This window comes from Panthera pardus, unplaced genomic scaffold (genome assembly GCF_024362965.1).
Source record: "Panthera pardus isolate Hobbes unplaced genomic scaffold, ASM2436296v1 HiC_scaffold_17, whole genome shotgun sequence".
NCBI lineage: Eukaryota > Metazoa > Chordata > Mammalia > Carnivora > Felidae > Panthera > Panthera pardus.
In genome coordinates, this window is record NW_026526732.1 from 12,348,855 (window position 1) to 12,364,103 (window position 15,249).

At 35.9% G+C, this 15,249-nt stretch overlaps 1 protein-coding gene across 1 annotated transcript in view; it reads left to right on the top strand.

Annotated features, from left to right (window-relative positions):
* The window catches only part of TFB1M (transcription factor B1, mitochondrial), a 64,872-nt gene that overhangs the window by 3,342 nt on the left and 46,281 nt on the right, over positions 1-15,249 (top strand). Inside the window, exon 3 of the mRNA XM_019412651.2 lies at positions 15,099-15,207. Within this exon, the coding sequence (XP_019268196.2) occupies positions 15,099-15,207 (109 nt within the window). The remainder of the gene's footprint in view (positions 1-15,098; positions 15,208-15,249) is intronic.

The window sequence follows — 15,249 nt, forward strand, 5'->3', positions numbered from 1 at the left end:
TTGACCACTATTTGAATAAACCTGCTTTATGTATTAATGTTAACCTAGTTTTGTGTGATCTGTTTTTTTAATCTAATAGCCATGTATGTTCTGGCCCATTCCTTCAAAACTAAGGAAAATAATTAACGCCAATAATGACCCCTCTATTGGCATGACTTCTGAGAACTTCATTTAGATTCAGAAAATCCTTTCTATAAGCAAAAGATGGAGAAAACCGAGGTTTCTTTTAAAGGAGACTAATTGTCAAGCTTAGGCATTTCTTAAGAATTTCTTAGGCAAAGAAGTGAAGTGGTACCACTGTGCACGTAGAATTAACATGAGGTTTGAATGAAATGAAACAATAGGTGCTGTTATATGAGAAATATTTGAAGGAGCTGGGCGTGTTTCCGAGGAGAGGATCTTTGAGTGAGGGGATTCAGAGCTGCCTGTGAAAGGTGGCAGTGAAGAAGATCGCTTATTTTGATTTCTAGAAAAAAAAAAATCATACAAACAGGTAAGAATTGAGGGAGGCAGATGTGGATTTAAAATAAGGTGGGACTTACATTTTTTTAAGTGGTAGCAAAGAGCGGAACCCATTATATCAGGGATATTGTAAAGGGAATTCTTCACAGGGGGCACTTAATGGCTTAAGGAACTTTGATTCCTCTGTAATTCTAAAAGTTTAGAAGAGTCGTTAGCCTTTGGCTTAGATAAGTAGCAATTTATTGAGTGTAACCGAAAAATAAAGTTATCTGCGTTATTACTATCATACAAGAGACAAATTGGTTTACAATTGGTACGTCCTAATGCTTGTGTATGCAACAATTGAAAAACGTTTAATTTCTGCCAGAACAGTTTGAGGAAGTTTGTTTGAAAATCTAGGGCTTTGTGTGCATGCGATGGGTTTTTTTTTTTTTTTTTTTTTTTTAAAGGAGTTTTTATTTATCAGATTTTATTTGGCTACATCTAGTTTTTGCTTTAAAAAGTTATATAAAATTTAGTTTTATCTAATTTTTATACTTTTGACAGAATTGGTTTTCGATTTATAACTTTATTTTGGGATTGCCATATGGTGCGTATTCCTTGATCAAATATGGAATTTAATACTGATTTTTTGCTTTGAATTACTTTCTTTCAAGAACTGTCTGCATCTCAGAAGTGAAAGTGGGAATATTTTATTTTCAGTGAGATCATGAGATAATAAAAAGAAGCTGAAGCACACTATGTCATTCCCTTCAGGTTTTTTCTTTTTAAGTTTTATGTATTTATTTTGACAGAGAGAGAGAGAGAGAGAGAGAGAGAGAGAGAAAGAAAGCATGAGCAGGAGAGGGGCAGAGAGAGGGAGAGAGAGAATCCCAAGCAGGGTCCCGGCTGTCAGTGTGGAGCCTGACGTGGGGCTTGAACTCACAAACTGAGCTCATGACCCGAGCTGAAATGAAGAGTCGGTAGCCACCCAGGCGCCCCTCAGATTTTTTCATCTAGCCCTTTCTGGACATAAGAATACTCTTTGGACTTTATTGCCCTTGAAGAGACTTCCTAACCCTCAGTCTTCCCATCTGTTATGTACAATTCTTTCTCATAAGGCAAGGGGGTGAATCAAATTTCTGTTCATCCCCACCTTAATTTGCATACTCTCCTCTCTGATCCCAACAAAAGATGTGCAAAGAGGGGCTGTTTAAAAGACAACTACACCCTTCTCTTTTCAAATGCCTGCCCCAGCCCCTGCACTCCTAACCCCTGCCTTGTTTTATTTATCTCGTTGGATTAATCATCATCGGATACATTTTCTGTATGTTCTTATTTGTTATCTAACCCCCCCCCCCCCCCCCCGCCTGGAATGTACTGGAATGTAGTGCAAAGAGCATAGAGATTTTTGTGTGTTCCCTTCCGTGCTGTATCTCTACCACATGCAACAGTGCCTGGCATATAGCAGGTGTTCAATAATGTCTTAAATGGGAAAATAAAAGGTTGACTTTATGTGTCTATCTAATCAGCCAACTAAATGTGTCAATTTTTAAAATTATTTATTTTGAGAGAGAGGGCGCGCGTGCGTGTGCCCATGAACGGGGGAGGGGCAGAGAGAATCTGAAGCAGGCGCTGCACTGTCAGCACAGAGCCAGACCCAGGGCTCATCTCACGACGGTGAGATCATTTAATCGCGAGAATGAATAATTGTGTGGCGTTGGTTATTTAAAAAGTTTTGTGACCTTTTTTTCTGAATACAAAGATTTGTTTCAAGGTAAATTACTCTGCAAGAAATGTGTATTTGTCTTACATGTTTCTGTAGAAGAAGCAAAATTAATTCTTAGTGTCTTATATGCAGGAAAAGAATTTGCCTTAAAAAGAAATGTTGGGTACTAAAATATCACATAGATTTCTTTTTCCTGTAAAGAAGGTTTCAATATGTAAAACCACTTTCATTTAGAGGTACTAAATTAATCATGAAAATGAATAAAGGCAGAATGTGTGATCTATTTAAAGGATTCCATTTTAGTGGTTTCTGAGCTAATAGAATTACTTTTTAAAGAAATTGTAATAATTTATAAAATGTCTTCTAGCTGAAAGTATGTCATTTGTGTCTTGATCCAATTCTTATAATATCATCTTAGGATCTTATAAGGCATCTTATATCTCACTATATAAGGCGTCTTACTTATAAGGCATCTTATATCTTAATATATGAGGCATCTTAGGATCTTACTAAATACAGTAGTATGTTACTAACACAGTTACTAACACAGTACTAACATACAGGTTTCACCGTCAGCATGTTGTAAGGTAAAAAACATGTCTGATATGTGAAAGTACTATAATATAGCTTTGTGTTTAAAGAACACAGACTGCAGCATCAGATTGGGTTTGACTTCAGGCTCTACCATTTACTGGGTGTATGACTTTGGGCAGGTAACTATGTCTCAAGGCCTCAGTTTGCTTGTAGGATAGTAATGAGGATTAAATGAATGCCTCATACTTAGTTAACCATGCAATATATTTTTCGATATAAGTAATCAATTAAATTATTATCCCTGTGCCTTGGGCATTTCTATTAATTAAAGATTGATCATGAGACTGCTAATCTGGAAAGAGGTAGAGGAGAAAGGTTATTCCTTTGGATCACTGGAAAATAAATCCCTAGTGCTGTGGGAATGTTGGAGCTTTGTCCCACCTCCTTGAACCAGCATTGGACATTCAGGGTTTCTTTCTCTTAATATTGTAGCATTCTCTTGTGATTATGCATTTGGGGGGGGGGGGGGTGAGGTCTTTATTATTTTTTAGTTATTGTTACATTTCTGTGGCTGAGCCAATTGTCTCTGCTTTGGAGGGGAGTGAGATTTTTTTAATACCTCAAAGAACTTGAAATCTTCCCCCGTTTCTGAATTGGAGATAACGTCACAAATAACATGTTCTTGAAGTAAATAATCTGGGTTCTTCATTTTTTGTTTTAAGGATTTTGTATATTAATAACAATATGGAGGGTTTACTGCACTGAATACTTTGTTCTACAACTTTATTGAGTTATTAATGTTCAGTAAACTGCACATGTTGTTAAAAGTGTACAGATTACTGAGTTTCGACAAATACATAATCTCATGAAACCATTACCGTAATCAAGAAAATGAACACTCATCACCTTCAAGATTCCTCATTTTCCTTTATAATCCAGCCCTCCCTCTTCCCTTTCCCTGTCTTAGGGCAACCACTGATCTGCTTTGTCAATATAGGGAATTTCCATTTTTCAGAATGTTATATAAATGAAATCATACAGTATGTGTGTTTTTTTTTTTTGTCTGATGTCTTTTACTGAGCATGAGTATTTTGAGATTAATCCATGTTGCAGTATTTAGCAGTAGTTTAATTTTTTTTTATTGCTGACTAGTTAGTACTCCACTGTATGGATATACCAAATTTATAAATCCATTCACCAGTTGGTGGACTTGGAGTTGTTTTTATTTTTTGGCAATTACGTATAAAGCAATCATCAGCACTCACGTGCAAGTCTTTGTGTGAGTACATACTTTGATTTCTCTTGAGTAAAGAGCTGGAGGTGGAATGTCCGAGTCTTATGGCAGGTGTATGTTAAACTTCTTGTGAAACTACCAAACTGTCTTACAAAGTGGCTGTACCATTTATCATTCCCACCAGCTGTGCGTGAGAGTTCCCGTGGCTTCACATGCTTCTCACACTTGGTGTGGTCAGTCTTTTTAATTGTAACCATCCAAGCGAGTGTATAACAGTATCTTACAGTGTCTTAACGTAGCTTTTATATGCATTTTCCTAATCAGTAATTTTGGGCATATTTTCGTGTGTTTATTTGCCATCTGTATATCTTTTTGGGCAATCGTGCAAATGTTTTGAGCATTTTTTGTTTTGTCTTCATATTATTGCATTGTAAGAGGTCTTTATGTAGTTTAGATACAAGTTCTTTGTCAGCTACGTGTTTTGTAATTCTTTCTCCTCAGCTGTGACTTACCTTTTCATTTTCTTAGACATTTAACAGTGTCTTTCAAAGAGTAAAATTTAGTTTTAATAAAGTAAAGTTTATCAGTTGTTTTTCCTTTTGAGTTTGATGCTTTTTGCATCTTATGTTAAAGATAATGGCCAAAACAAGAACTAAGAATTTCCATGTTTTCTTTTAGATGTCTTAAAGTTTTAGATTTTGCACATAAGCTTATGATACATTTTGGGTTACCTTTTGTATGTGGTGTGAGGTGGGAGTAGAAGTTCATTTTTTTGCATCATTTGTTGAAAATTGTTTTTCTTATTGAATTGGCTTGGTAATATTGTCGAAACTCAGCCGGTCTTATGTACACTGGTCTGTTCCTGGACTTCCAGCTCTTTTCTATTGTTCTAGATCTCTCTTTTCATGGATACCACCTGTATTGATTACTGTAGTTCTATAGTAAGACTCGAGAGCAGGTAATTTGAGTCTTCCAGCCTTGCCTTTTCCAAAATTGTTCTTGCTATTCTACGTTCTTTGAATTTCCATATAGTTTTAACATTAAATCATCAATTTCCTCTTTTTTTTTTTTTGGTTTTTGTTTTTGTTTTAAGCCTGATTAAAACTCTAGATCACTTTTAGGAGAACTGGCATCTTAATGATCTAGGCTTCTAATCTTTAAACATGGTATATTTCCCCATTTATTTAGATTTTCTTTAATTTCTGTCAGCAGTGTTTTACAGTTCAATGTATTCAAGTCTTACACTTCTTTTGTCAAATTTATCCCTAACTATGTCCTGTTTTTTGATGCTATTATACTTGGTATTGGTTTTTAATTTCAGTTTCCATTTGTTTGTTGCTACTATGTACAAATATCATTTGTTTTGGGAGTGGACTTTGTATCCTCCAGCCTTGCTGTGCTCACTTATTAGTGGCTATTTTGTAGATTTCTTAGGATTTTCTGCATGTATTATCATTTCATCTATAATAAAAACCATTTTACCTCCTCCACTTCAGTCTGTTTGCTGCTATTTCTTTTTGTCTTGGCTAGAATCTCCAGCACAGTTAAACATCCTTGCCCATTCCTGATCTGAGGGAAAGCATTCAGACTTCCACCAGTACGTATGATGTCAGTTGTAGGTTTTTCCTAGATCTCCTTTTTCAGCCTGAGGAAGATCCTTTCTGTTCTAGCTACCTGAGAGGTTGTGGTGTTTGTTTTTTTAATATATATATATTTTAAATAATGTATTTGCAAAAATACTTTTTCTGAGTTTATTGAGATAATCATATGGCTTTTTTTTTGTTTTTAGTTTGTTAATATAGTGAATTATATTGATCTTTTTTTTTTTTTTCTAATGGTAAGCCAACCATCCATTGAATCTGTGGTGATAAAGTCTCTCTCATTCCGGATATTGGTATTTTGTCTCCCTACATATTGGTCATCTTTATTGATCTTCTGAAAAAACAACAACAAAAAAAAGCTTTTGATATTGATTTTTCTGTCTTGTGTTCTGTTTTCTATTTCACTGATTTCTGCTCTGAAATCTTTATGTTCTTCCTTCTGTTTCCTTGAGGTTTAATTTGTTCTTTCTATATTTTTTTAAGGTGGAAGCTGAGGTTTTCTCTTTGAAGCCTTTCTTATTTTCTTATAGATGTTAAGTGCTATAATTTTCCTCTCAATACAACCTGAGTACAATCCTACAAATTTTGAGGTGTTGTGTTTTCGTTTTCATTTATTCAAAATACTGATTTACTTAAAAAAAATTTTTTTAGAGATTTTATACCTAAAGAAAGATTTCTAAAAGAAGTTGAGAATTTCCAGATAAACCTTCAATTCCAGTTTCCCTTTTAATTTCTTAATTTGACTTCTTAGAGTATTTAGAAGTGTATCATTTAGCTTGTTTTCCAGATCTCTTTCTGTTAACCGATTTTTAACTTAATTCCATTGTGATAAGAAAACTTACTTTGCATGACTTAAAATCATTTTAAATTAATTTATACTTGTTCAATGGTGTAACACATGATCTATCTTGGTAAATGTTCCTTATGCAGAATATGCCTTCTGCTGTAAAGGATATACATTCTTCTATTGGATGCTATGGAAATTTCAGTAAGGTCAAGTTGGAGTTATTCAAGCCTTTTGTATTGTTAGTGATTTCCTATTTGTTCTGTTGTTAAGAGAGGGGTATTGAAATCTCTTAAGTGCAGATTTGTTGGTCTGTCCTTGCAGTTCTCTCAGTTTTGCTCTCATCTATTTTGAAACACTGTTATTAGGTGCATAAACATTTAGGATTGTTAGGTCTTCATGACAAATTGGCTCCTTTATCATTATGAAATGATCATCATGATCCTTGGTGATATTCTTTCCTCTAAAATCTACTTTGATAATAACATAACCATGCCAGCTTTCTTTTGATTAATGTCCATTTCATCCTTTCCTGTATGTCTTCATATTTAAAGTCGATTTCTTATCGACAGCATATAATTGGGTCTTGCTTTTTTTCTCACCAATCTGACCATGTCCATTTGTGTACTGGTTTTCTATTGTTGCTGTAACAAATTCCCACAAACACAACAGCTTAAAATGACACACATTTATTCTGTTACAGTTCTGGGGATAAGAAGTCTGAAATGAAGGTCAGTAGGGCCGTGTTCCTTTTCTGGAGGCTTCAGGGAAGAATTTTTTTTTTTTTTGCCTTTTCCAGCTTCTGGAGGCCACCTGCATTCATTAGCTCATGGACCTCTCACTTCCACATCTATCATTGACTTTGATCCTTCTGACTCACTCTTTTAAAGTCTTTTGTGATTGATTATTTTGGGTCCACCCAGATGATCTAGGATAATATCCCCATTCTGAGATCTGTAATCACATCTGCAAAGTCCTTTTACCATATAAAATAACATAGTCACAGGGATTAGGATGTGGGCATTTTGTGGGGCCAGTATTGGGCCTACTGCAATTTTTATCTATAACTCTTTGTTTTGTTATTTTTAGTAGTTTATTGAAGGTATATAGTATACATCTTTAACATATCCCAGTTCACCTTCAAGTAATAAAATACCACTTCATGTATAGCGTACAAATCTTAGAATAATGTGTTTCTCCCTGCCAGGCCTTTGTACTGTTGGCGTCCTGTATTTTGCTTCTCCATGCTGTAAACTTCACCGTACAATGTTATTTTTGTTCTAACAGTCAATGCTATATTAAAGAGGTTTCAATACAGTAGACTTCTGTACAATGTGGGGGTTAGGGGCACTGACCTCTGCACAGTTGAAAATCCACGTATTACTTTGTACTCCCCAGAAATTTAACTAAAGCCTACTATTAACCAGAAGCCTTACCAATAACATAAACAATCACTTAACACATTCTTTGTATGTTACATGTGCTGTTTATTACAGTAAAATAATCTAGAGAGAAGAAAATCATATCATATTCCTATTATCCTAATCATATTAAGAAAATCATAAGAGAAAATACATTTATAGTACTGTAAGAAATCCGCATATACATGGACCAGTGCAGTTCAGACCCTGTTGTTAAAGGGTCAGCTATAATAAGAAAAATTGTTACATATTTACCCATATGGTTACTGTTCTGAGTGCTCCTCATCCGTATGTCCACCTAGTATTATTTTCTGTCTACCTGAAAGACTTTCTTCAGCATTTTTTGTAAGTTTTGTGGAACTTTCCATGTTTGTATGTCTGAAGAAGTATTTTATTTTGCCTTTGTTGTTGAAAAACATACTGGCAACTGTTTTCTTTTAGTACTCTAAAACCGTGGCTCCACGGTCTTCTCACTTGCATTGTTTCTGACCAGAAATCTGTTGTCATTCTTATCTTTGCTCCTCTGCCTTTTTTCCCTGGTTGCTTTTGAGATTTCTCACTGCTTTTGAACAGTTTCATCACGGTGCACCTTAATGTCCTTTTCTTCGTGTTTCTTTTGTGTGAGAGTCCTTGAGATTCTTGGATCTGCAGGATTTCCTGCTTTCCTGCTGTCCAGTGTCTGAAAACTGTAGTTTCATCTATTTTATCTATTTTTTATCTGTTTAAGCCAGAAGAGACTATCTGGTCTTCTGTTCTCCATCTTAGCCAGAGTAAGAAGCTCTAGGATTCTTCTTAATCATTATGTGTTTATTTTGTGCAACTTTGGAGATAGGAAGTCATGATTATTGTTAGTATTGCCTCTGGGTTTTATAATAGGTAAACAGTGATTGTTTCTACCTGATAGGTAGGATGGAAAATTCACAGAATTGAGAAACAAATTGGCTGATGTCCGATCTCAGATAAGGCACTTAGTAGCTTTCGATCTTGAGCTTGCTGTTGTGAACCTGTTTCAGCTTCAGCTTTCTCATCTGCAGCATGAGGATAATAGTTATTGTTTGTGATCATTACAAGGATGGTAAGAAATTTATGTAAAGAGATGGGCATATAGAGCCTAGCATATTGCCAGTAGCCAGTAAATGGTTGCTATTATAATTATTCCCCTTCTGTGTCATCTTATAAAGGGATCTGTAGTTTAGTCATCCTGGCAAAAGGAGCTGTTTTTCATCAGAGACCGTAAAATTTTAAATTCTTTCATCTCTAGCAAATTTTACAAAAGGGGGGGCGCCTGGGTGGCTCAGTCGGTTAAGCGTCCGACTTCGGCTCAGGTCACGATCTCGCGGTCTGTGAGTTCGAGCCCCGTGTCGGGCTCTGTGCTGACAGCTCAGAGCCTGGAGCCTGCTTCGGATCCTGTGTCTCCCTCTCTCTGTGACCCTCCCCCGTTCATGCTCTGTCTCTCTCTGTCTCAAAAATAAATAAACATTAAAAAAAAAAATTTTTTTTTTTTAAATTAAAAAAAAAAACAAAAGGGAAGATGGCCTGACTTTCTGTCGTGGCATGATTACATACTTCACACATGTAATTTATCTTTAAGATATGGCTACAGCCACAGTTAATCAAAACTCAACGAATAAGTAAAAGATGGTTTACAACCAAAGTGACTTCCTAGTCCACTACAAACTAGAAGTAGATCAATGCTAGAAGCAGACCCACTGACAATAGCAAGAAGTAACAGTTATTACTGTGGCAGAAAAGCTATAAAAAGCAAACATAAAACTGAAAAAAAAGTGCAGTAGTAAGGGATCATAACCACTGACGCCGTTACTCTACAGGCAACAATGACCCATAGTCAAGAAAAGGGTGAAATTGGGTTCATTGTTCTTGGCTTAAGGAAGAGAATTTTGTGATATTGTATAGCAAGATTTCCCTCTGTAACCTTTTCTGTTTATTTTTCACAAATTTTTTTTACTGAAGTATAATTAACACAGTGTTGTGCTAGTTTCAAGTGTACAGTATAATGATCAACAGTTCGTTAGTTTCTCCACGCTCCTCAAGATAAGTTTACTCTTAATCCTCCTTGTCTGTTTCACCCATTCCCCCACCCAACTCCCCTCTGGCAACCGTAGTTATTTCTCTGTATTCAAGAATTTTTCTATTTGCCTCTTTTCTATTTGTTTTGTTTCTTAAATTCCAGAAATGAGGGAAATCATACGGTATTTGTTTTTCTTTGACTTATTTTACTTAACATTCTATCATCTGGGTCCATCTATGTTGCTGCAGGTGGCAAGATTTCATTCTTTTTGATGTCTGAATAATACTCAATCGTATATATATACACCACATCTTCTTTATCCATTCATCTGTCCATGGACACGGGTTGCTTTCATATCTTGGCTATTGTAAATAATGCTGCAGAAAACATAGGGGCGCATATGTCTTTTCAAAATACTGTTTTAGTTTTTGGGGGGTGAATACCCAGTAGTGGAATTACTGGGTCATATAGAAATTGTATTTTTAAGTTTTTGAGAAACCTCCATACTGTTTTCCACAGTGGCTGTGCCAATTTGCATTCCCACCGACAGTGCACAAGGATTCCCTTTTTCTCCACCGTGCCATCATTTGTTATTTCTTGTGGTTTTTATTTTAGCCATTCTGATGGGTATAAAGTGATATCTCATTGTGGTTTTGATTTGCATTTCTCTGATTAGTGATGTTGAGCATCTTTTTATGTGTCTGTTGGCCGTCTGTATCTTGTCTTTGGAAAAAGACATTTTTCCATTTTTCAATAGAATTATTTGTTTTTTGTGTGTTGAGTTGTAGAAGTTCTTTATATATTTTGGATATTAACCCCATATCAGATCTATCATTTGCAAATATCTTCTCCCATTCAGTAGGTTGCCTTTGTGTTTTGTTGATGGTTTCTTTCACTGTGAGAAAACTTTTTATTTTGGTTAGTCCCAGTAGTTTAATTTTACTTTGGTTTCCCTTGCCTGAGGAGATGTATCTGGAATTTTTTTTTTTTAGATGGCGAATGTCAAAAGAATTACTGCCTGTGTTTTCTTCTAGTAGTTTTGTGATTTCAGGTCTCACATTTAGGTCTTTAATCCATTTTATTTTTGTGTATGGTGTAAGAAAGTGGTCAAGTTTTATTCTTTTGCATGTAGCTGTCCAGTTTTCCCAGCACATTTGTTGAGGAGACCGTGTTTTCTTCCCACTGTATCCCTGCCCCTTTGTCAAAGGTTAATTGACCTTACAAACTTGGTTTCATTTCTGGGCTCTCGGTTCTGCTCCATTGATCCATGTGTCTTGTGGTTTGTTTGTTTGTTTGTTTGTTTGTTTGTTTTTTTGCCAGTACTGTACTGTTTTGGTTACTGTAGCTTTACAGTATATCTTGACATCTGTGGTTGTGATACCTCCAGGTTTGTTCTTTTTCAAGATTGCTTTGGCTATTTGGGGTCTTTTTGGTTCCATACAAATTTTAGGGTAATATGTACTAGTTCTGTGAAAATGTTCGTATTTTGATAGGGGTGCATTGAATCTGTAGATTGCTTTAAGTAGTGTGAACATTTTAACCATGTTGTCTCTTCCAGTCCAGGAGTATGGAATATCTTTCCATTTGTGTCATCTTTAATGTTTTTCATCAGGGTTTCATAGTTTTTGGAGTATGGGTCTTTTGTTTCTTTGGTTAAGTTTATTCCTAGGAATTTTGTTATTTTTGGTACAGTTGTAAATGGGATTGTTTCCTTAACTTTTCTTTCTGCTACTTCATTATTATCCATCAGAAAATCATTCACCATGATCAAGTGGGATTTATTCTAGGAATGCAAGAGTAGTCCAATATTTATAAATCAATCAGTGTGATACATCACATTAATAGAAAGAATAAAAACCATATGATCATTTCAATAGATGCAGAAAAAGCATTTGACAAAGTACAACGTCCATTCATGATAAAAACTCAATACAGTAGATTTAGAGGGAACATATCTCAACATCATAAAGGCCATATTATGAAAAAGCCATAGCCAATGCTGTACTAAATTGTGAAAAACTGACAGCTTTTCCTCTGAGACCTGGAACAAGACAAGGATGTCCATTGTCCCCATTTTTATTCAACATAATGCTGGAAATCTTAGCCATAGCAATCAGACAAGAAAAAGATAGGCTACTGTAGAAGTTTCTCTTTAAGAAATGTTAACGCTGAAAGGAGTAAGCACTATTTGAATATAAAGTTTATTAAATCTCTAAATCCTTGATGAGACTGAGTACATGAGTTTCTGCCATGCATATTTTGGTCCTGTTTAAAAAATAAGGAGACTTTTTGAAGTCATGCTGTCATCTTCTTCCGTAAAAAAAAAAAAATACCTATTGTAACATTATCTTAAATTCCTTTTGAATAATAGCATTAGTCTTTTCTGTGTGTTCTACAGAAGAATAAAAATTGTTTTTCACCTATCATTCTGTATTATAGATCCTTCATTCTCATATAGTTTTCCTGACAGTTTGCCTAGCACTTATTTCAACAGTGTTTGGGTTCCTACTATGTAACAGGTCAGGAAGAAGGTAATATCACCAGGCCGTGTAATTAATGCTTTAGCTCACTCTACAATGCTGGCTGCCAGGAGTCCCTCACCCACCATGAGAGGTGGCATAAAACATACCAAATGGCCATTCAATATAGTTCTTTGTTCTCAAGGAATTTCTAGTTGTGCATAAGTTCCAAAAGTCGCATAAATTATTTCCTCATCAGGGGCACCTAGGTGGCTCCGTCGGTTAAGTGTCCGACTTAAGCTCAGGTCATAATCTTCTGGTTCTTGAGTTCGAGCCCCGCATCGGTGTCTCTTCTGTCGCGACCGAGCCCACTTTGGATCCTCTGTCCCACTCTCTCTGCCCCTCCCCTGAATGTGTGCTCTCTCTCTCTGTCTCTCTCAAAGTAAATACAAATAAACTTAAAAAAAAATTTCCTCATCAAATGAGATCACCAACAGATTACCTAGGTGGACCTTAGGTGCTTGCCCCCTGCAGAAAAGCAATCTCTAAAACCTTGACTTCGAGAGATTTTATAAGTGACCCTATGAAGAATACTCCTGCATTTGTTTCCTCATTTTTGTTAAAGGCATTCTCTATTATTTTGTTCCATATACCCCTCACAAAACTTAATGCTAGGAAGAAAAAAAACAAACATTGTCTCTCCTGGAGACTTAGTATAATTATTTCCAGTAGAGAGTAAAAATTCTCTAATTCAGTGTATAAATTGTCAGAGCTAACACCTGTAGGATTTACATACCTGCTTCTTTCATTGTTTGGTTTTCTGTTTCTTCTTTTACAGCCTTATCTAATGAATGCCTTTTACTCTAAACTGACTTAAATCTCATTTTGGAAGGATATGGCATTAAAAACTAAAATAAAAATGATGGAACAACTTACGTGTGTCTGTAAAAATACTCATTTGACTATAATCGGGTGCCTGCATTTGTAGTCAGCTGTGCTTTGAGCACATTATGAGCTAACACCATCAGGCTTTTAAAGTATAAAGTAGGGGTGCTCTTCTGGCTGTAATGGTGATCTTTCCCACCTCTCCACCATCCCCCAAATACTGTCATGGTAATGAAAACATCATTCTCTATTAGTGGTTGGTAAGAAAATGTGTGTCATTGCTGAATATCATTAGGTGTTTAAGTGGCTGTTGTCTGTAATCATTCATACTATCATTTCAGTTTGTGTGGCATTTTTCCCCCCCATAATTGCTTTAAGGCTTTCACAGAAAGCTATGGTCACCAGTATTCATTTCTTCCTCAGTGGGGAGTCTGAAAGGGGAAGATCAAGCTACAGAGTAGTCTTGGGAGGATTTGCTTTGTCATTGGCTGAGACTTAAGTCTGAAGGGCAATCCTAAAGAAATCGGCTAGAAATACAACTTTAAACCTAGGGAAGGAAGGTTAACGTGTGTTACACCAGTTTTCTGGTATGCAGCTGAGTGTGTATCAGTTAAATGTTAAAAAATTAACATTTCAAACGTGGTTATCAGAGCATGTATATTAATGCCAAAGATCTAAGTTTACATGGTTTTGTTTTGTTTTAGTCTTAATTACTAATTACTTTATTACTTTCTCTATATACGATCATGAAGCATAAGCTTTTAGTTCTTCTGCTCTGTTTTTGGTATGCAAATTTGTTTTGTTTTAATTATGTGAAGCAGAATTCTAGAAAGCAACTAATATTCTTCATTAATGGTAAATGCGGTCATTAAATGCATAGTTTTTATGCAATAAGAGCCTGTCCCAAAGAGAGTTACCTCCTTTTTTATTCATAGTATGTTGGAGTTACTATGTTTTCCATGATTTATTGTCTGGAACTCATCAGATTAAGTTTTAGCAAATTTGGTAATTTAAAATAATCTATAAGTACAATAGTATTGGAGATACACAATTTTTTTTTGCTAAACTACCATGACTAAATATACCAGACTAGATGATTCCCAAACTGAAATGTTTAGCTTCTTAACAGTTTAAGCATTTCAGCGCTGTATTTTTGAAGTGTTACTTGTATAATTCTACCTGATTTATCAGTGAAATAATTTTTTGCAAGTTTCTTGACTTTACAAATTTTGAGAATCTCAAATCTCAGGCTGGGAGGAGGAGTTTTCCCGTTTTATGGTTGATCGTTCGCTTATTCACTTATCAAAAAATGTGAAGCACCTACTCTGCACTTTGTAGCTGCAGGGGACCTTAAGATAGATGGGAAACAGGTGCTACCCTTAAGGAGCATATGTTATCACAGGGAGAAGAAACCTCTCTATACACAATTACGAGATAGTAGGTCATAATGCCGTAAAGAAGCATGTGCAAGGCACGGCATTTACCCAAAGGCAGGAGTAATCTACGAAGTAGGTGCCTTGGTCCGGGGTCTCTTCTCTGGCTTCTATGGTGTTTCTTTCATCCTTCCTACCAGTGGCCAGAATTAGGCAAGAAGAAGGTTAGGAGAGAGAATCAGCAGCACCAAGGGGTGCTCAGGGCAAAAGTTCCCTAACTTGGAGCCAAGGGTGTCTGAGCCTCTTGAGGTGATACCTGATGTGGAAAGAAGGTCACCTCGTCCTTATAATCTCCTTTAGAAGGGATGTTAGTGATACATGTACTCGCTCCTGCTCTTAAACTTCCTAAGCTTCAGGGGACTGCATCTGGGTGGTGGTTGTTGTTTTTTAAACCATGAAGAATCAAGTTTTATGTTGGGTGCAGGGGATGTGTGTGTGTGTGTGTGTGTGTGTGTGTGTAGAGAGAGAAAGAGAGAATGAGAGAGAGAGTGTGTGTTTCACTGTTCTCCAAAGTGTGAACTCATTTTATTGATCTTTTTGTAAACTAGATGCTTTCCGATGCAGCACCTGGAAAACTGAGAATTGTCCATGGTGATGTGTTGACATATAAGATAGAAAGGGCTTTTCCAGAAAGTCTTAAAAGACGGTGGGAAGATGGTAAGTGATTTGGGGTTGGTTTTCTTATTTTCTTTTATAATT